We start from the raw sequence: 22,581 nt of genomic DNA on the forward strand, positions 1-22,581 counted from the left end.
GCTCATATAGACCAGAAGAGCAACAGGGAGCTGTCTTTCTAATATAGCAGAGTACAAAGCTGGCAGAAAATATCTTCATACAGCTTAGAAATACTGAATTACTATCAAAATTCAACTCCACAATCATAAGCAACAGAGACCCAAACAGAAATTACCATAGAAAAATAAGCAATACCCTAACCTTTGTTTTCTTCTATATAAAGTTTTTTTAAAACAAGTGTTACAGATTTATTACCTTAAATTGTAACATTTCTCCAGAAAAACTGCTTAATTCTGAGCTTTCTCTCCTATTTCATTTCTTTTCCAGGTAAATTTCAAAAACCTCTCCTTTCTAACTGATACATAGCATCTGGTGGTGATTAATTAAAATATTACTTCTATTTAATTCCAACACCTTTCTAGCATGTTCTTTTCCTGCACTTCCCACTATTTTCTTGGATTCAGACGTGTATTAATAAAACTCTGGCCAGGGGTGGTGGCTCATGCTGGTAATTCCAGCACTTTGGGAGGCTAAGGTGAGCAGATCCCCTGAGATCAGGAGTTCCAGACCAGCCTGGCCAACATGGTGAAACCCCATTCCTACTAAAAATTAGCTGGGCATGGTGATGTAAGCCTATAATCCTAGCTACTGAGCGGGCTGAGGCAGGAGAATCTAACCCAGGAGGGCAGAGGTTGCAGTGAGCTGAGATTGTGTCATTGTACTCCACTCTGGGAGACAAGAGCGAAGCTCCATCCCCCCCCAAAAAAAATAATAAATAAAACTCCTTATCCAACTTTTATTTCTCTCTTTCCTTCTAACAGTCAAAAAGAATCCCATACACATTCTACTGGATACAATCAGTAGCCCAAGTCCAAGTAACTGCACTGTTGTGCTTTCTACAGCTCCTCAGACCCTTGAAGTCTCTGGTTAGGTCCTGGATACCGCTGGCTTCAAACTAGATCTATAGCATTACAGTGCACTGAGGACAGCGTGAAGACCTTGAGCTTCACTGTAGTTCAAATCCTGAGATAACTCGGAAAAATTCTTGATTGCCTGGGTTGAATTCTACGTTAACGTGGGTTTTAGGGATTGATCAGACAAAATATCTGGACATTATCAGATCTCCTCAGGACATCACCAATCAGAACAAAATCTTTAGATTACATTTTGTAAGACTTGATATTCCTGGACCTGAGCCTGAACTCTGTCAGCTTTCAAGAATAAGTGTAGTAAAGGAAAGTTAGGCTGGGTGTTCTTAACTCGCCATAAGACTAAAAGCAAATTTATGTCCAACTTTAAATAAATTTCCTGTTTTAAATAAATCTGTTTCTGTTGTAGAGACTATTTTGAGAGTCATAAACCAAAATTTTAGCCCAACTAGTTTCCAGGTCAAATTCAAAGTAGAATGCATCCTAATTTCTTAGGATGTAGTCCTTTATGATAGGACTCGTTTCCCATCTCTAGAAGTCAAATTTAGAGACTGAGCACCTACCTAAAATAATCAGGAACCTATAATGATACTCCCTCAGTCAATCCAAATAATTATCTATACTGAAGCTACAGGTCACATTAAGTCTAGGAGGATCAATAAAAAAGCAACAATAAACCAAGATATCCTGAGAAAATTTTAACTAATCCAACACTCTGATTTCCTATAACCTATAAGTGTGCCTTATCTACTAAAAGAAGGCAGGATCCCCTAATGCTGACACTGCTTAAGATGGGCTATGGAAAATTGTAACTCCATCCTTGGAAATACAATTTTATGGTCTTTCAACAAGACTTCATTCATAAACTAAAATATGCAAATCTACATTTCTGTACTTTTCTGACCCCCGACTACTGCAGGGAATACAAAGGAATTTAAAGACCCCTGAATGCCACTGCAGATAAAACACCAAGGAGCAGTATCCTTGTATCATCATTAGGTCCATCATTTTCAGGTAATAGTAGGAAAGGAGCAATAGGATATTTAAGACAAAGTGCTCTGAGCAAGAGACTGTGACAAAGAATAGCAGAACTCTCTACAAAGGGTCCTTTGATAAATATTAACAGTCAACAGAAATACATAGTTTTCCTTCCTATTCTCCTTCCATTGTCCAGAAACTTTACCCAGAGGTCATTAAACATGCCTTTATATTCATCTATAAAGCTTTTTTTCTGTGTGGATGCATCACATGTAGCATACCTAGAGCCAGGCACCCCAAAGCAAATAGTATCAGTAACTGAAATGCACTCACCTAAAGTGTTCCTCAAGCAAATTACATGGTGCACAAAGGAGATTATCTACAAATTATTCTTAATTTTAGGAAATAAAATGTGAGAATTCCACAAAAGCAAGACAGAACACCTAATAGGTTTGGTAGAAATTACATGAAATGAGATAACAAAGAGTTTTACAATGGCTGTTCTCCCCATTTTAAATTTCAAATATCTCACAGTAGGCCAGGCACAGTGGTGGCTCAAGCCAGTAATCCCAGGACTTTGGGAGGCCAAATCACTTGAGGTCAGGAGTTCCATACTAACCTGGCCAACATGGTGAAACCTCGTCTCCACAAAAAATACAAAAATTAGCTGGGCACGGTGGCGTACACCTGTAATTCCAGCTATGCAGGAGGCTGAGGAACAAGAATCGCTTAAACCTGGGAGGTGGAGGTTGCAGTGAGCAGAGGTTGCACCACTGCACTCCAGCCTGGATGATGAAGTGAGACTGTCTCAAAAAAAAAAAATCTCATAGTAAAATATTAGCATCTATAATTGAGACCATGAAGTGAGAATTCCTAGGTTACCTCCTTGTCTAGCATACAGACTTCCTCCAAAATAACCATTCACTGGAGACGTAGCAGCATAGACAAATATGGCTGTACTGAGCATTGATCCCCTCCTAAAAAGGCAAAATATATATGATAAATTAAAACCAACAATTTAAAGAAAACATCATACGGTCTATTATATTAGCATTAGTTTAATTTCAAAGATAACTTTAACAGAAACACAAAAAATACTACACCCCAGACTACAAATAAAACTCAAAAGAGTCTCTATAGTGAATGAATTTGCAGTTAAAACTGCATTTATATGATACCACTGATATTAATTTTTTTAACCTGCAGTTAAATGTCATGATATATTCTAAGAAAGTATTTCACATTTATTCAGCAAAAATACTAGAAGCTGACCCTAAAACTGTTTTGTGACCCTGTAAACCAACCCCAACATACGGAACAACATGTTCATCTGTTAAGAAAAATGACTAGAATAGTCCGTTTCACAACTTGATTCAACTGCTTGTAATTCTTGCCTGCAAACAGAAATAAAACAGTATCTATACTAAATACTATTATTTCAGAAAATAAAACAGACTTTCCCCCTTCCTCTGATACTGCTGAAAATAAGTTTTAGGCCAGTCACAGTGGCTCACACCTATAATCCCAGAACTTTGGAAGGCCAAGGTGGGCAGAACACTTGGGGTCAGGAGTTCGAGACCAGCCTGGCCAATATGGCAAAACCCAACCTCTACCAAAAAATACAAAAATTAGCCAGGTATGGTGGCAGTTGCCTGTAATTCCAGTTACTTGAGAGGCTGAGGCAGGAGAACTGCCTGAACCTGGGAGGCGGAGGTTGGAGTGAGCCGACATCATGTCACTGCACTCCAGCCCGGATGACAGAGAAAGACTCAATCTCAAAAATAAATAAATAAGTAAAAATTTAAAAATTAAAATCAGACATACGATTTTTAAAAAGTCTATAGGTCCTTCACTTCTTTGTTCACAAATATTCTATGGGCATTTCCTCCCCCTGTCCCTCAAATAAACCACTTTTATCTACACTGAAAAAGTTACAGTCCTCCTTATTCATCTCTCCAAGATGGGAGGTGGGGAACATCTGAAGAGGTGTTTAGCTTACACCTTTCACACCCTTACCATTCTCCACTGAAAAGTTTCAGAGTAGCAGCAGCAGCATTACCAAATGTATCCCTCACCTTCTCAAACTCTATGCCTTCTCAGTATCACACTGTAACAGGCACCCACATTGATATTGCTCCTCTACCTATACTCTCAAAATATTTTTCCTCTCTGATTGCTATAGTGACCACAGGGGCAAAGTAATTTTAACATATTATCTGCTCTTTATCCTTTACAATCATTCCTATTCAAGTGATTTATCCCAATTTTGTGTGCAAATTTTTCATTTTCTCGCCACTTTGTATTGTTATTATCTTTATTTTCATTTCCATAACATAGCAAATTAAGAAGAGTTCTGGAATAAGACTGCCTAGGTTTCAATCCCAGCTCACTAACACTCTTTACTAATAAGGGTGCTCATTGATCTCAGTCATATTATTTCTCTGAGCTTCAGTTTCCTGGTCTGTAGAATGGAAATAGAACAGTTCCTTCACAGGGTTGATGTGAAGATAAAAGGATCAAATGTGCATAAAACACTTAACATGGAACCTCAATAAGTTAGCTACTTCTATATAATAATAAATCCTTAATGCTTTAGTGCCTATCATAGAGGTAATGAATTACATTCACTTCAAATAAAGACAACATAGAACAACCATTTACAGTAATTATAGGCTAAAATAACAATGCATGGCTTGCCTGCTAATATTATACATTAGTGAGCGGTTTCTTATTTATAAAAGTTGAAGGCCTTTAAGTAGAAGAGCTTCTGCATTAAAACAAAACAAAGCAAAACAAAAAACAAAAGAGTTGCCTTAACACTAATATTTTGAAAAGGAAGAGGCAAAAATTTGGATTCTAGAAGAGATTATCTTCCAGTGGCTCATAAGACTGCAACAGTACAGCCACTGTCAATTCGATAGTGATTAACTTAATCTAGTATTTAATGTAAAGAACAACTTCTTGGTAGATTTGAAATATTTTTCTTCTATTTAGGATCCAGTTTATCTGAAATACATTATACCCTAAAATATAAACTACTCACCAGAACTCTGAAGTTAGTTTGGGTTATTTTAAAGCTTATGTGGTAAATAAATTAGAAAGGTTATATTAAAGAAATACCACCAAAACTACAGAGAAATAGCTTTGTTGGTTAATACATGTTCATTTCAGTTCAACAAGCATTACTGACTGAATACCTTCCACATGCAAAGCTCCTTATGTAGGTACTTTGAGAATTCAAAGGTAAGTTATTACCTGGTCTTTAGGCCTGATTGCTATAATGGATTGCTTAGAGGAAACAAATATTTAGTATACAGTTAAATATTTATGCAACTAAAGAGCTATTTTTTCAGCAAGAATGTACTGCTTGCCCACCAAATGCCAGGCATATAGAGGAAAGAATGCATTAAGAACTGAAATAGAGGCACGAAATGTAACTGGAGAAAAGTGTCATTCTGATTGAGGGCTTCGTAAGGTGGTACTTGAAATGCCTGAATTATGATCACTACCACCCAGGCACCAGAGTATGTTTGCTTCAGAGAGGTTATGGCTTTCTGACCACTGAATAGGGACCTAAGATCTTTTGTGAATGCAGAACCTTTTCACATAAAGACCTCAAATCAAGAATTTCTTCCAAACGGTTTTGTTTGCAAAGAAAAAAATTACCACAAATCCTGTCAATATGGGATAGATATTGACCTAGAAGTTTTTTTTAAAGAAGTTATGAATTATTTTTCTAACCTTATATGACTTTTCATCACTGTTTTTACTATTACTTACAGCAGTGCTTTCTTCTACTCAGATGTTTTCCAGTTCTGAAGGTAATTATGAAGTAACTTAGTATTTAAAATTATTGTACTTTTGATGAAGCTCTAATTGGATCTTCAACTTTCAAAAAAAATGCCTATTTACTTTGTCAAACAGCTCTGGATTAAAAGTAACCTCTGTTCATATTCTTTAATGGAACATAATCTATAACCACAATGTTCAGTAATGCTAATAAGTTTTGGCATGTAACAGAAAAATACAGATTACTGTTCATTATTTAATGTCTGCATTTATGACATTTATCATAAATTGTAAGATAAAGGAAATAAGTAAATTTTTAATTATGACTGACTTAAAAGATTCCAATGATTAAAACTATTCAAGAACAATAAAGACATAATAAAGTGTAGGCACTTACTCAGTATATAAATCTTCTATCATTGCAACAATAATAACGATGAGAGACACAGCAAATATCTGACATCCAGAACCAATGAGAGAGGAAAATATCAGTGGATGACTTGATGGTCTAAATACATCTCCGTGCACCTGTTTCCATCCATATTCATCTCCTAGGTCTCTATCCTGTATAAAAACATATATACATAGGGAGAGAGAAAAGCAAATCATTCAGAATCAAACTAAAACACAGAAAATAGGTAAAAATTAGTTTTAAGTTTCCTCCCTCCAAATTTATAGCTACTTAAAGAAATTCATAATATTGAGAAAATATATTCCAAATGTAACATAATCGCTGCTTTAATAACAATGTTAAAATGCTGAGGGTTCAGGAAGTTGACTCCTGGTTGTGTTCAGATAATCTCAAATAACGGAAAAAGAAAAGGTCTAGTAAAAAAAGAAAAGGTCAACTTGGGAGAACAGTAAACTGACTCTCTTAGTGTCATTTTCAGATACTACTCCTGCCATTCACATCATAGCTGTCATATACAATCAGGGGCTAGGTGGAAAGGGAAAGAGAAGAGTATCAAAACCAGTACTAGAAGCCCTAAAAATGCAGAAATGTCCTTTAGAGCCTAGAATCTAAGAAAACACATGGGGGAAATACTGGATATGGATGTTTTTATTTAAGTCTATAAAACATTTTTTTTAAAAGAATTTTATTTTTACTTTGCAACCTTAGTAAGCAAGTGCTCCTTAAACATTTTCTAACAAAGCTTGCTCCTAAAATAGTACTTCCTAAGGAATAGTAGTCTCTCAAGGTAATCTGTTTTGGTGGGGAGAATCCTGGTCAGAGGCACCAAATACTTTATCCATCTTCTAATATTTCACAATATACTCTAGTATATTAAAATTTAAAAGTTTAAATCATTTCCTAAGTCAGGCACGGAGGCTCTAACCTATAATCCCAGTACTCTGGGAGGCCAAGGCAGGAGGATTGCTTGAGGACAGGAGCTAGGCAGCACAGTGAGTCCTGTCTCTACAACAAATAAAAAAGCAGCCAGAGGTGGGGCCTGTAGTCCTAGCTAACTGGGAGGCTGAGGTGGCAGGATCACTTGAACTCCTGAATTCAAAGTTATAATGAGCTATGATTACACCTCTACACTCGAGCCTGTCTCTTAAAATAAATCTCCTAAATTTATTTAATGATACAGTATACCTATATAGAATATCTATTAGCTGCTACTCTATATAACACTTTTTGTTCTATGAGTTAGTAAAAGAACTTAGAAAACAAATCTTTCCTCTGAATCCATTAAACTGAATACAAATTAAGCCTTCTACCCATTCCCTGAATTTTAAGCAATATTTAACAGTATTTAAAAGTTACTAATACAGGTCTACATCCTCCTAGCGGCAATTCTGAAATAAAAAGTTCTAAAAACTAAAAGTTTATTTCTTAGGTTTGACATATTCTTACTTAGTGGCAAAACCTGGCTTGAACTAACAAGAGGTTATACTATTTATTTATCCCACTTTAGGTGAATGTTCATATGTTTTGCTGAAAAAAAATTAATTTTATTTGATTACAGGGCATGGTTACAGACCACACTAGGCATTTTACATTTTTCTTAACTCTAAAAATCCTGAACTCTGGAAATTCATCTGGCCCCAAAAACTTCTGATAAGAAATTATGACCTATCTTCCAATATTTAAAACTTAACACTTAGTTAAAATGTTTTTACAAATACGTTTACTCACCATATCATCCATTTCTTCCTCTTTACTGTACCGAGCATAATCTTTTCTTAATGTTCTCATTAAAATCATTGAAACTAAGCCCACCAAGAAGATCACCATCATGAAGGAATTGAAAATTGAAAACCAATGAATCTAAAATAACAGAAAATAAAATGTTACCAACCTGCAGTATCAGCCACAAAATTCATAGGTTCCAAGAGGACAACTGGATGTTAATGCAAAGAAAAAAAGTCTTTTAAAATCTTTTAGATAAAAATCCAAATTTAAGACACTTTGAGGATGAGTATTCATTGTGCCAAGGGATTGGCTTTCTTTACAATAAGCTCCCATATGTTAAAAACATGCTACCATTTATATAAATTTTCAAAATCAAATTTATTGTTTTAAAAAAATATAATTTGGCCATTCAGCATTAAAATAGCATAGCATGGAAAGGCAGCATGCTTTCCATAAAATAGTATGGAAAAAACACGAGCTCTGGAGTCAAACAGTCAATTTCTGGCTATGTGACCTCAGGTTTCTCATCTGGAAAATTGAGAAAATAATGCTTACCTTTTAAGTGATTTGTAGGGCTTAATAATATATATATATATAAAGAGTATGGCACCTCTCAGTAAATGTTACTTCCCTTCCGCCTAACTGAACAAGCTGAAAACCTCCTTAAAATACTAAGACTAAACCAGTATACTTGACTGCCATGGACTTAGATCACCATCCTGAATGATTCGCTTTGCTTGCTCCCAGTGACATCCTCATCCTGTCACCATCATTATTCAGCCCTTTCCAAATCCATGTTACATAAAATACTGAGGCATCCTTTAGTTCCTCAATGTTCTTGAAGCTCTTGGCTTTAATTTTATCCACACATACGTTACAACATTACATCTAGATTCTGGTTCATAATAACAAGGTACTACTGTATCTCTCAGTGGATTTCAAAATGTAGCACATCTAATTTGAACTAAGTCTGTGGCACTGCCCAGTTATTTCTTTATTCACATTGTAATTCCCAAAAGATCTTTAGGGATAGTCCCAATTTCTTTCCTCTCTTCAAGGCCCCAATGCCATCCTTTCTCCTGCCTTCCCTTGAATAAAATCCTGTCTTCTACTATCCATCATGACAAAACCTTTCCACATCCACTCTTTGAAGTGTTTTTCCCCTCTCATTTTGCTTCCCAACCCCTCCACCTTTCACCAGCATCAGCAATCTCCAAAGGTCCTTATCTACAATGATGTCTACTCCCTGGGGTTGTCATAAGGTTTAAACAATAAAGGTAAAGCAAATAATATAGTGTCTGGCACATCATAAACACTAAATAAAATCTTAAAGTTATTGTTATTGCTATTATTATCTTTTGAAGTGTTTGCTTCATCTTTTGTCCTTCATTCTTTTCATCTTCTCACCTCCTGATCCTTTCAATGCCAGTACTTTTCAAAGGAGACATGTTCCAGTTCTTCCCTCACTTCCTCCAAAACACAATACAATCTCACTTTTGCCCCACAAAATTTCTCTGAAAGGCCTGCAATGAACTTCTAAACCAATTCAGCAGCCAATTATTTGCCTCACTCTCCTTGATCTCTCTGCCACATCTGACCTTTCCTGACACTAGAGCATCCTACCTCACTGGCTGTGGCTTCTCCTCTTTCATCCTCCATGCTGGCTCCTCCCATCCTTTGTAAAGTTTTCTAAAAGCTCCAGTCTTAGTACTCTGCTGTGACTTCTTTAGGCTCTCAGAACTTTTAACCAACATTCCAATGATGATGCTAACACCCTCTCCCCCACCTCCCACCCCACCCCAAATCACTAGTCTTCTCTTTCACTCAAGTTTCAGGCTTTTGCTAACTACAATAATTTCCACTTGAATGTCTTTCTGGAATTTCAGACTCAGACTGCCCTAAAGTACATTCATGATCTTTCACCTCATATATAACGCTTGTTTCTTATTCTCTAACTTCTGTTAATGGTACTAACATTTAGCTTTGAAATTTTAGGAATATCTCTGGCTCTTCCTTCTCCTAATTCTTCATAGGTAATAATTATTAAGCATGTATTTTTCTTCAAAATGCCCTGTATCGATCTACTCTGCTCCATTCCCATGCTATCACCTCATACCCTGATAGCACTAATGGACTCCTAGTTGGCCTTGTTTTTGGTCTCTTCCCTTACTTTCAACATGTCCTGTAGAAAGCTAACAAGGAAATCTTTCTATTTCTCTCATATCAAATCTATTTTCTCCAATATTCTATACTCCCTGTAATATGGTAATCTCACCTTATCTCATCAACTTTTCTTTCCATTATATTCTATATTCCAATAAGGCTTATCACCTCTTTAAGAACCCACAAGCACAGCCTACTCACTTCAACCTCTGTATTTTTCTCATAATTTCTTCTCATGTAAGATCTATTTCTATTCCCCTTAGCAAATTCTACCCAGTCTTTAAATTCCAACACAAGCACCTTTCCCTCCATGAAACCTCTTATCTACGTATTACAGTTCTTCACAGATAACCTCCTGCTCTAAAATTCTACAGGTACATACATATGTACTGCTGTGTATGATTAGGACATATGTTAACTTGGGCTAATGTGCTGAACATGTGCACGAAGGTGACAGGCAGTCTTGGCTCTCTTACCCACCCTGAGGTTTAAGGGATGGGATAAACTCTATGGCTCTTCCTGAAAAACAGGAGACTGCCTCTTCGGAAGATTATTTTTTCATTCAACAATTTATTTATTGAGTACCTAGTGAAATTATAAAGGAACCAAGAAATGCATTGGTTTTTTTTGTTTGTTTGAAATGTTTGCTCAAAAAAGATTACATAAATCTGAGTTTATTGTAAAAGTATCATTTAAGATTCATAAAAGCAGTCTATGATTTTCCAGTGATTTGACTTTGTTCTACCCTTAAATGTTAATAACCCAGAAAAGCTCAAGAAAGGGAAAGAAAAATGACATATATCTTCTTTTAGTCAATTTATGAACATTTTTATGATAAAGAAGTTTTATATAGTTACTACTTAGTAGTAACTATACTAATTAGACACACACAAAATGTTGAAATTTCTAACAAGGCTCTGTAATTTTCTAATCTAAGATATATGCAATCTAATCTATCATAATGTAGTAATAACCTGAAATTTTATAATATTCTTTTATTTTAAAAATTATGAGATGCTATATAATTGTGAAATTATTACACCAGGGAAAATATTTCTTAAAAATAAAAAAAAAAAAAAGGTCACGAAATGCTTTACTAACCCTACTAACTGCTGCATGCCAGCACCCCCTAGTGTCACTAATCCTGAAGCTGCACCCTCAATTTATCATAAATTTTAGACTACAACTGGAGATAAAAAACTATACCAACAATACTGCCTCTGATGTGCTATGTGCCAAACACTGAACTAGGTGCTTTATATCAACATGAAATTTCCCAACAGCTCTGCAAGGTACTATAATCCTCCTTGCTTCACTATTAAGGGAAAAGAAGCTGAAGAACTCAATAACCAAGGTTATGGTAAGTGGCAAAGCGTCGGAGTTTGAATTCAGCTCTAACTCCTTTGCTTGCACTGTTAGTCATTGTATTAGAAGCAATCCCTATACTTGTAGAGATCATATCCCCTCCTTCTATTAAGGAAAATGATGCAGTATTTCTCTTTTTCTCCTGCATTGTCAGTTTTGCAATCTCCACTGAACCCCATTAGCATATAACGTTTTTCTTACATCTTAAAAAAAAAAGGAAAATCTCCTAACTCCATTTTCCCTACTATCTACTGCACCATTTCTTTGCTTCCTTTCGCAGCCAAGCACCTCACAAGTCCATACTTGCTGTCTCCAATTCCTCTCCTCCCATTCTCTTACAGCAGCTCTGTTCAGATTCTGAATGCCCCACCATTACACCCAAATTGCTGTCAAGTTCACCAGACTCCAGGTTAATCCAATGAGTACTTCTCAGTACTCATCTTACTTGACCCAAGAGCAAAAATTCAGAACTAATCTCTATCCTCCACGATACACTTTCTTCTCTCGGCTTTCAGAACTCCTTATATTCCCTTCCTCACTTCTTTCCATGCCTTCTTTCCCTCCCTTCTTTCCCTCCCTGCCTCCTTTCCTTTCCTCCCTCCCTCTTTCTCCTCCCTCCTTCCCGTCCTTCCTTCCCTCCCTCCCTCTTTCTCCTTCCTTCCTTCTCTCTCTCCTTTCTCTCTCTCTCTTCTTTGTTTGCTTGCCTCAAAGTCCTTAACTGAACTCCTCTGCTCTCCCTAAACTCTTTACTACTGCACCAGGGCTTAGTCCTTGGTCCTCTTCTCTCCCTACATTTTCCTTCCTTAGTAATTATTACATCTAGTCTCATAGTTATAAATATGATCCGTATGCCAATTACTGCAAGATTTGTATCTCTAGCCCAGACCTCTCTCATGAACTCCAGGACTAATATATCAAATTTGCGTCAATATCTCCATTTGGATATTGTATAGACACACAAAAACTAACATGTCCCAAACTGTACCCTAATCTTCCCCTCTAAATCTCCTCCAAATACAGCCCCAGTGACATCAGCTCCATGCAGACTGAAAACCCTAGAGTTTGTGTCAACCTTTTTTTTACCTTCCTATCAATCAGGAAATCTCACTGGCTTTAACTTCAAAATATATTCACAATCTAACATCTTTTTATCACCTACCCTGCTACCACCCTGGTCTGAGCTACCTTACCTCTTATCTAAATTGCTATACCAGCTTCCAGCCTCTCCACTGGTCTCTCTGCTTCTACCCTTGACTTCCAGAACCTATTCTCAACATAATAATCTGATCCTTTTAAAACAAAAGATGTGTTACTCCCCTGCTGAAAACACTACAGTGCTCCCCTGCCCCCTTTGCATTCAAGAGTAAAATCCAAAGTCCTTAAAATGACCATGGATGATCTGATTACCGCTACCTCTCTGACTTCATCTTCTTGCTAGTCCTCAAACCACAATAACCATATCCTCACTTTAACAGGCTTTTCAATGGTGTTGCCTCCGCCTGGAATACTCTTTCCCCCAGATATCCACATTCTTTATTTCCTTCCACTCCTTCAAGCTTTTGCTCAACAATCCACCTCAGGGGTTTACCTTGACTATAGAATATAAAACTGCAACTTGCCCAACCCCTAGTACTCTTGTTCTGCTGTCTACTCTCTTTTTTGACACACTTCCTTTTGAATACAGTGTTTTACTTACTATGTTCATTTCATGTCTCCTCCACTAGAATGTAAGTTCCTTGAGGGTACAGATCTTTGTCTCTATTTTTTAATGTATCCTACTTACCTAGTAAAGTGCTTGGCAGATAGCAGGTGCTCAATTAATATGTGTTAGAATAATAAATACAGTATAATGCTTTACGGTGAAAATACTAAAAGGCAGTCTTCCCCCTAAGTTGTCAATGCCCAATAGGGCTAAAAACAAGGCAGACCTAAGAGTTCCAGTAGCGAGTGCCAGTTAAGAGCCTTCATATCCTCAAATGTTATCTAAATCTTGAAATTATCTATGTCCATCACCCTATTCAATATTGCTGAATATCATACTTGAGGAGAACACACAGCAGGTGAGGTTGAGGTGGGGACTGAGGTAGGAAGAAAATTTTAGCTCCAGGAGTAGTGTACTAAATCCTTCAGTAAGGACAATTCAGGGAGGGCGTGGTGGCTCTCACCTGTCATCTTAGCAGTTTGGAAGGTCAAGGCAGGCGGATCATTTGAGGTCAGGAACTCAAGATCAGCCTGGCCAACATGGCAAAACCCTATCTCTACTGAAAAAAATACAAAAATTAGCCAGGCTTGGTGGCAGGTGCCCGTAATCCCAGCTACTTGAGAGGTTTAGGCAGGAGAATCACTTGAACCCAGGAAGTAGAGGTTGCAGTGAGCCAAGATCACACCACTGCACTCCAGCCTAGGTGACAAATAACAAATTATGCTATTTGCCCCCCCAAAAAAGGGCAAATAACATAATGTTAAAATTTTTGAACCCTGAGGAAGATTCGAAGTAGTGATAGGTTCCAGTAGAGTCTAAGAATGTAACCTAACAGTAATATGTAAATCTGAGACAACAAAAATTTATGGGCCATCTCAAAAACAGGTGATTAATAAACTTTAAAATTCTAGTCCAAAAGATTAGATCAAAAGAAAGAAGCAGTAATTCAGGGAGAAACTCAAAAGAACAGATATATCCCCATATGCCTTGTGTTTTTATCTCCATCCTGGAGGAGGAAACCACCAAAACAAAGTCTGATTTTTGCTATAAAGAACCAAAACTACCTGTACAAAATCAACACTAATGCCACTGGACTTATGAACTAAAATTCAGCAAGTATCTGTCAGTGGGGGCTAGGAGAAGTTGGGGTATTTCTTCCCATTCTTGATGTCTCTTTCTACGTGGAAGGATTTTGCAACCAGAACTTCCTGACCTCAATCCACTCTCTCCTTACCTCCTTCTCATGCATATATTCCATTCGTTCTCTACACCGTAAGTTTATAACGGCAAGTGCCCACGTGGGAGAGCCTACAATATACTGTCTGAGTGTGTTGTCTAATTCTGAGTTTCAGTATAAGAAGCCCACTTAATCACAGATAGATGGAAGCCACATTCCCCAATATTCACCTTAATAAAGTCCAATGCACTATCCATTGCATAACACAGCCACCTAATATATTCACCTGATTAGTGGTATTTTGGCTTCCCATATTTTTCTTTGTATATCTCTTAATTGGTTTAAACCACAAGCACAAAGAAGGAAGTTTTTGATTGCTCCTCTAAAACTCCCTTTCATCTTCATGACTTCAAGCTCATGCTTTAAATCACCATTAGCTAAACCTTTTAATCTACAGTCCTCAACACAGTGCCCTGCAAATGACAGATGCTCAATGTTTGTTCAACTAATTGGTGCCCATATTTGATGTCTTAAAATATACTATTTACCTACCCGATGTTGAAAAAAGGACGGATCAAGATATTTGTCAAATCGATCTTCAAATTTTACATCAGACTTTTTCCATTTTACCTGAAAAAACAATTTTCATTTGAAAATAAAGGCCAGTAAACAAATTAAAATCTGATGACAAAACTCCGGGCAAAATATAGAACAATTTACACATACTTAGAATTAAAATTCACTAGAGAAATGAAGAAAAGTTACTTACAACATGAGAAGTTGATAAAACTAATTAACTTTTCTGTTTATTGACAAAACAACTTTCCAAAGAGGGGTTGTTTCAGTTTTCAAGGACTGTTCACTATTGTTGACTTATATATTATGACCTGATAAATATGATAGTACAAGCTGAACTAGTACAAGCTCAAATCACAATTGTCTAAATCAATTAAAATAAGAATCTGTACATCTGCCTGGAATGATTCCAACCTGCACAGCTGTTCTCTTTAGCAACAGTCATTTATCTCTGTCCGCCTTCTCTTCCACCTAAGTGCATGCTGCCACCCCATGGAAGATTTGATGGACAGGGACATGAGCCCCCTTAGGCCCCAGGCCCCAGATCTATCTTTTCAGTTGTGAATCAAAGGCCAACAAAGATTATCCACCACTTTAAGGTGGATAATGATGAAAATGAGCACCAATTATCTTTTTAATTCAACCATTGTTGAAGACAGTATGGCGATTCCTCAAGGATCTAGAAATAGAAATACCATTTGACCCAGCAATCCCATTACTGGGTATATACCCAAAGGATTATAAATCATTCTATTATAAAGACACATGTACATGCATGTTTATTGTGGCATTGTTCACAATAGCAAAGACTCGGAATCAACCCAAATGCCCATCAGTGACAGACTGGATAAAGAAAATGTAGCATATATACACCATGGAATACTATGCAGCCATAAAAAAGGTTAAGTTCATGTCCTTTGCAGGGACATGGATGAAACTGGAAACCATCATTCTCAGCAAACTGACACAAGAACAGAAAACCAAACACCACATGTTCTCACTCATAAGTGGTTGTTGAACAATGAGAACACATGGACACAGGCAGGGGAACATCACACATTGGGGCCTGGGGGATGAGGGGTTAGGGGAGGAATAGCAGGGGGTGAGGGGATTGGGGAGGGTTAGCATTAGGAGAAATAACGAATGTAGATGACTGGGCAATGGATGCAGCAAACCACCGCCATGGCATATGCATACCTACGTAATAAACCTGCACGATATGCACATGTACCCCAGAACTTAAAGTATAATAAATAATTTTTTTTTAAAAAAAGAATGGTCAGTTTAGGGGCCAGTGCAAAAGATGAACTGCACATTGTTGAAGCAGAGGCAATGAATTATGATGGCAATCCAATTAAAGCAACACTGGCAACTTTGAAAATGTCTGCAAAGCCAACAGTTCCCCTTGGGGGCTTTGAAATACCACCACCAGTGATCCTATGGCTGAAGTGTGGTTCAGGGCCAGTGTACATTAATGGACAGCACTTAGTAGCTGTGGAGGAAGATGCAGAGTCAGAAGATGAAGAGAAGGAGGCTGTGAAACTCTTAAGTATATGTGGAAAGCAGTCTGCCCCTGGAGGTGGTAGTGAGGTTCAAAAAGTAAAACTTCCTGCTGATGAAGATGATGACAATGATTTTGATGATGAAGAAACTGAAGAAAAAGCACCAGTGAAGAAATCTATACAAGATAATTCAGCCAAAAATGCACAGAAGTCAAATCGGAATGGAAAAGATTCAAAACCATCAACTCCAAGATCAAAAGGACAAAAATCCTTCAAAAACAGGAACTCCTACAACACCAGAAGGACCTAGTTCTGTAGAAGATATTAAAGCAAAAATGAAAGCAAGTATAGAAAAAGCACACTGAATAGTCCTGGGCACTAATTGGTAAATTAAGCCCAAGGGTGGGGACAAAGGAAAAGGAGAGACAAACAGAGTCCATACTGAGTATCATCAACAAGCCAGACTGAAGTCTTCTATCTTAATCGCAATCTCCTTTTCTGATTTGTCACAAATGCCTCTTCAGGCTAGAAACAACCTCATTCGTGGTTCCCTAAAGCACTTTCTTCTGACTGCTGTGATTCAGTGAACCTTGCCCTTTCCTTTCTACTACTTGTGCATTTGCCTCATCTCTGCCCATGTTTTCAATCACCTTTGTGTCTCCTTAGCTACTTAGTAAATATTTGATTAAATTTTTAAAAAAAGAATCTGTACATCTTTATTTTTAGACCGCATTACTTTTATTACAACTATAAAATTCCTTTGTTAAGTTCAGTTATGCAAGTATTATTTGCATCAGGTACATATGCACAAAGCTTGAAAAACTTTCAAAATTGACTACTAGCAATGGACTCATTCCAGATATGAGGCAATAACTGGCAGAGAGGCGACCTTCACCAAATTTCTTTCTCATTTCCACTATTTTTAAGCCTAAGAGAACAGAAATAGCTTAACAGTTGCTAAAAGGCTCTGACAAGCTCTCACTGGGCAGGAGTATATTATTCCAACTGACAGAGCAAGCCATGGCAAACTATATCTATCCAGAAACTTTCAATACATATCACTTCTATCTGCAACATTAAAATGGAAAGGGAAACAATATGAAGTACGGCAATCTAAAAATGTAACCATAAAAATAAATGACTGGGTTACTCTAATTACTCAGTTATAATGGTAAACTTGGCTGTAGCAAAGGGTTTAGGTCCTGCAAAGGCATAACTGGTATCTAATACTGCAGACCTGAAACAAATCCTCTCTTTGCCTTTAGGAGGCTGACTTAGGTAAGCTGAGGAAATGCAGTTTCAATAATATTCTGTTGCCTCCCATTTCAAGCTACATTTTCATTTACTAAAGCTCAAAATCTAAGCCATAAATTGTGTTCAAAGACACAAATTTGTGTTCAAACCCACAAATTGTTGACATCAGGTCACAAACGCTACTTCTTACATAAAACTATTTGAATACTTACTGAATATGACATCTGAATTTTAGTATTTGGAACCAGTTTCACCTTTCCTTCACTAGTTAGATTAACATCAACAATTCGATTTCCATTAAAACCTATTTCAAGTTTTTTGTAGGTCCAAAGATAGTAATCTTCTCCATTTTCATCAGCCTCACCAACAATTCCTACAAAAGAAAAAACACTTTATACAAGGTAATACCACTTAATATTTAAAATATCCTAGAAGCTAAAAGCTCATTAAGTTTTTTTTTTTTTAAATAAAAAAGCAACATTACCATTATTCCTCATGGTTAGAATATGGCAAAAGTGCAAACTGGACTTCGACTCTTCATTAACTACTTAGCAAACACACGTCATGGTCATACCACGATGAAAAAGTGATAAACAGCTCAGCATAACACCAAACACTAATTTGATTCTCAAATTTCATGCTTTGTCATTAGTATAATTTTCATTTTAACAATTACCACCTTATATAGGTATACTACCGATACAGTTTCGATCTGTGTCCTCACCCAAATCTTACACTGAAATGTAACCCCCAATGCTGGAGGTGAAGCCTAGTGGGGGGTGATTAAATCACAGGGGCAGATTCTCCTGGTTTAACAGCACCCCTACTTGGCACTGTCATTGCAATAGTGAGTTCTCCTGGAAGCTAACATTTAAAAGTGTGTGGCACCTTTGCCCTCTCTTCCTCCTACTCCTGGCCACTCTAGGATCCCCCTTCACCTTCTACCATAATTATAAGTTTCCTAAGGTCTCCCCACAAGCTGAGCAGATGCTACCATGATTCCAGTACAGCCTGCAGAGCCATGAGCCAATTAAACGTCTTTTCTTTTTAAATCACCTCATCTCAGGTACTTCTTTATAGTGGTATTAGAACGGACTAATACAACTCCCTAACATCTCAAAATTTGAGGGAAGTGCTTATACCACCACCAATCAAGGTTACCCAGTGGTCAAACCAAAATTAAAATCAAGGTTTCCAGATCCCTAGTCTAGTATTTTCTCTAATAACCTATGATCTACCCATTCCTAGTAAGGTGCACATATGTATATGTGGGTACCAAAACTGAACATGTCTCCTTTTTATACCTTAAGTACTGGATCTGTCACTGGGAAATCAGCAAAATGAAAGGAATGCTGAAAATAAATGTTAATAAGGATAGAGTTTAAAATCATCACTTTAATCAAAATTCAGAATATTGGAAGAAAATGATCCACAATGTTAGGGAAATATTATAGGTGGTAGCTGAGGATCCATCTCTCATGCCCTCAAACTGCCAGCTATTTGTCCAATGTTCCCCACCCAAGCCTGTATAGTTCCCAATATCTTCATGCTCTACAGTTACGCCTTAGGGCCTTCCTCCTATGGTTTAGTAAGTATTAGGGAAAAAAATATGATCATTTCTTATAAAATATTATTTATTAACCAAAGTGATTCTAATTGGTACAAATTGAAGGAGTATAGTTTTGTTTTCCTTGGAACTGTAGGGGATAATGAAATCCTTCTTTTATCTTTATTTTTTATTGAGACAAGGTCTCTCTCTGTCACCCAGGCTGGAGTACAGTGACACAATCATAGCTCAATGCAGTTTCAAACTCCTGGGCTCAAGCAATCTTTCCACGTCAGCCTCTGGGGTAGTTAGAACTACAGGCAAGTACCACCACACCTGGGTAAATGTTTCATTTTTTGTAGAGATAAATCTCGCTATGTTGTCCAGGCTGGTTTCAAACTCCTGGCCTTGGCTTCTCAAAGTGCTGGGATTATAGGCATAAACCACCACACACAGCGTAAAATCCTTCTAATAATTAATTTCCTTTTTTTTTTTTTTTTGAGACAGAGTCCTGCTCTGTTGCCCAGGCTAGATAGAGTGCAAGGGTGCAATCTCGGCTCACTGCAACCTCCACCCGCTGGGTTCAAGAAATTCTTGTGCTTCGGCTTCCCAAGTAGCTGGGACTATAGGTGCGCACCACCACGAACAGCTAATGTTTTCGTATTTTTAGTAGAGACAGAGTTTCATCATGTTAGCCATGGTGGTCTCTAACTCCTGGTCCCAAGTGATCTGCCCGCCTTAGCCTCCCAAACTGCTGGGATTACAGACATGAGCTACCATACTCAGCCAATAATTAATTTCATTAAGGTTTATTTACATAGCTACTCTGAGAAACAGACTTTGGTGGTAAAGACACAATTATATCAAGAAGCTATTCTCTAAGAGGCTTTTAAAAGATTCTGAAACCTTTACTCCAAGAAAAGTTAGATACAAAGTTTTTTTTTTTCTGACAAGCATTCCCCTTGGTTCAGGCATTCAAGGACATCCAAAAGTATCTCCCCAAATAGGGCATATTCTAAAATTCCAGGGCTATAAAAAATTTAACACAGGAAAGCACAGTTACCACTATTGCTAATGAGGCCCACAGCTATGAATGAAAAAAGCATGATGGCTTATGCCTATAATTCTGGAATTAATAGGCATAAGCCATCAGGGAGGCTGAGACAAGATTATTGCTTGAAGCCAGAAGTTCAAGATTAGTTTAGGCAATAAAGCAAGACACCTTGTCTCTACAAACACACCAAAAAAAAAACAAAAAACAAAAAAGCCAGGCATGGTAGTATGCATCTGCAGTCCAAGCTGCTCAGGAGGCCAAGGGAGGAGGATCACTTAAGCCCAGGAGTTCAAGTCTGCAATGAGCTATGATTGCACCACTGCACTAACCTATAAGCAACGGAACACAACAGGGAACAAATCTGCTCTCTCAAAAATAAAGGAAGCTCTAACCAATGGGTTTCCCTGAACTACAGGCTCAGAAAAATCTTCAGTGAATATTCAGCAAATCTTCCTATCACTGTCAGAGCTGATCACAGAAATGTCAGCATAACCATAATAATAACTGCAGTCATTTCTATGAAATGCTTACTATATACACCTAATTAACATGCAACACAGTAATGATGATGCATATAATTATCTTTTTGCTATTACCTTTCTTATAAATTTCATCTTAGTATGATATTAAACTCTGATCTCATATGTTCAGACTTTGTTAGTTTACTGCTCATAACCACAGTAATCTGCTAACAATTTTAAGAATTAGAAGAAACATTCATTACACATAAGAGCAGATTTCCAGAGACAAAAGAAAGAAACAATTAGAGAAAAAAGTGATCAAACATATTGGCTATAACAGCTGGCTGTGCTCTGCATCATAAATAATTTAATCAAGTCCAACACAAATGATTTTGGACTATTCATAGGTTGGCATTAACTATGCCATAGCTCTTCTCCATTAATATGGATAAACAAGAGCAAAAACACAAACATTTTTTTAAATTAAAGAGTTATGGCAAATAACATAGGAACTAGCAAAATAAGCCATTCAAGGAACTATCATACCTAGAAATCATACTACCACAATACCAACATGAGAAAAAGACAGAATAAAACTCCTAAATCCTATTTAGTCCCTTTAATTGTATTTAAAAGAACAAATTAAAATAAGATATAAAAAAAATGGAAACAGAAGAATTTTTTTTTTTTTTTGAGACGGAGTTTCACTCTTGTTACCCAGGCTGGAGTGCAATGGCGCGATCTTGGCTCACCGCAACCTCCGCCTCCTGGGTTCAGGCAATTCTCCTGCCTCAGCCTCCTGAATAGCTGGGATTACAGGCACGCACCACCGTGCCCAGCTAATTTTTTGTATTTTTAGTAGAGACGGGGTTTCACCATGTTGACCAGGATGGTCTCAATCTCTTAACCTCGTGATCCACCCACCTCGGCCTCCCAAAGTGCTGGGATTACAGGCGTGAGCCACCGCACCCGGCCTAGACGAATTTTTTAGATTGTTCTAAGCACATTTTCATTATTGAATCTGAAAAGTTATACTATATAAAAGTTCTATTTTAGGCAAGTTTCATGTAAAGCATGGCAGTGTAAAAATCCTTCAGGCAACAGGTGACCATAAAACTCGTATTAAAATCATTCTGTAAAAAATGGTTAAAACACATTTACATTATGTTCCAATATACAATCACCTTAACAGAGTCATTACATAAATTCTGATTATGCAAATTTTCCCCAGTCTTAAATACAACATATAATACTTACCCCATATTGGTAAATCATCTATGTACATCTGGTACCAGTAGTGATTTTTTATGGCATATACAAATGCATCTCTCTTTTCTTTATCTAAATCAATTTCACAGTAAGTGGCTGGCATCACATCATCTGCATAAAGTATAAATTGCAAATTAATTCACTAGTTTGCAAAATAGTTACATACAAAAAAACACACCAAAAAAGCCAACATTTCCTAAAGTTAAAACTTCTGTTCAGAATATTTGAATGAATGATAAATATGTGGGGGTTCAGAGTACTATTCCTCCCTTTTTCTGTGTATCTTTAAGATTTTTTTATAATAAGAAAATTTTAATCATCTTTATTTTCAAACATTATCTTACTAAATGAAGAAATCATCCCTTATATCAAGAAAATTATACAAGAAAATTTATAAAGTAACTTTAAAATAAATTGATTTTAAAAAGAAAAATAAAAAAGCTTAAACACATAAGAATGTTTTTATTTAACATATACAAAAGCTCAAGAATATGATCATAAACAGAGATAACCATTTCTGACTATAAGATCTCTCTGAGATAAACATTCATTTTAACATTCTTAGAAAGACAAGTCACTAGAAGCCACAGATTCTATGAAAACACTCAGTGACTATTCATAAGTAGGAAGATTAAAAGGCAAACCTCTATTCAGCAAGCATCACTATTTATAAATTGCCTTAAAGTCCCCTAAAGATGA

At 36.9% G+C, this 22,581-nt stretch overlaps 1 protein-coding gene and 1 pseudogene across 1 annotated transcript in view; one reads left to right on the forward strand and one right to left on the reverse strand.

Annotated features, from left to right (window-relative positions):
- Window positions 1-22,581, reverse strand: part of TM9SF3 (transmembrane 9 superfamily member 3) — a 68,390-nt gene that overhangs the window by 26,680 nt on the left and 19,129 nt on the right. Inside the window, exons 3-8 of the mRNA XM_035268618.3 lie at window positions 21,871-21,993; window positions 17,765-17,925; window positions 14,773-14,850; window positions 7,817-7,948; window positions 6,074-6,240; window positions 2,770-2,864 (exon numbers count right to left, since the gene is read on the reverse strand). Coding sequence (XP_035124509.1) covers window positions 2,770-2,864; window positions 6,074-6,240; window positions 7,817-7,948; window positions 14,773-14,850; window positions 17,765-17,925; window positions 21,871-21,993 — 756 coding nt within the window. The remainder of the gene's footprint in view (window positions 1-2,769; window positions 2,865-6,073; window positions 6,241-7,816; window positions 7,949-14,772; window positions 14,851-17,764; window positions 17,926-21,870; window positions 21,994-22,581) is intronic.
- On the forward strand, window positions 15,289-16,663 carry LOC100398504 (nucleophosmin-like; annotated as a pseudogene).

This window comes from Callithrix jacchus, chromosome 12, assembly GCF_049354715.1.
Source record: "Callithrix jacchus isolate 240 chromosome 12, calJac240_pri, whole genome shotgun sequence".
Classification (NCBI taxonomy): Eukaryota; Metazoa; Chordata; class Mammalia; order Primates; family Cebidae; genus Callithrix; species Callithrix jacchus.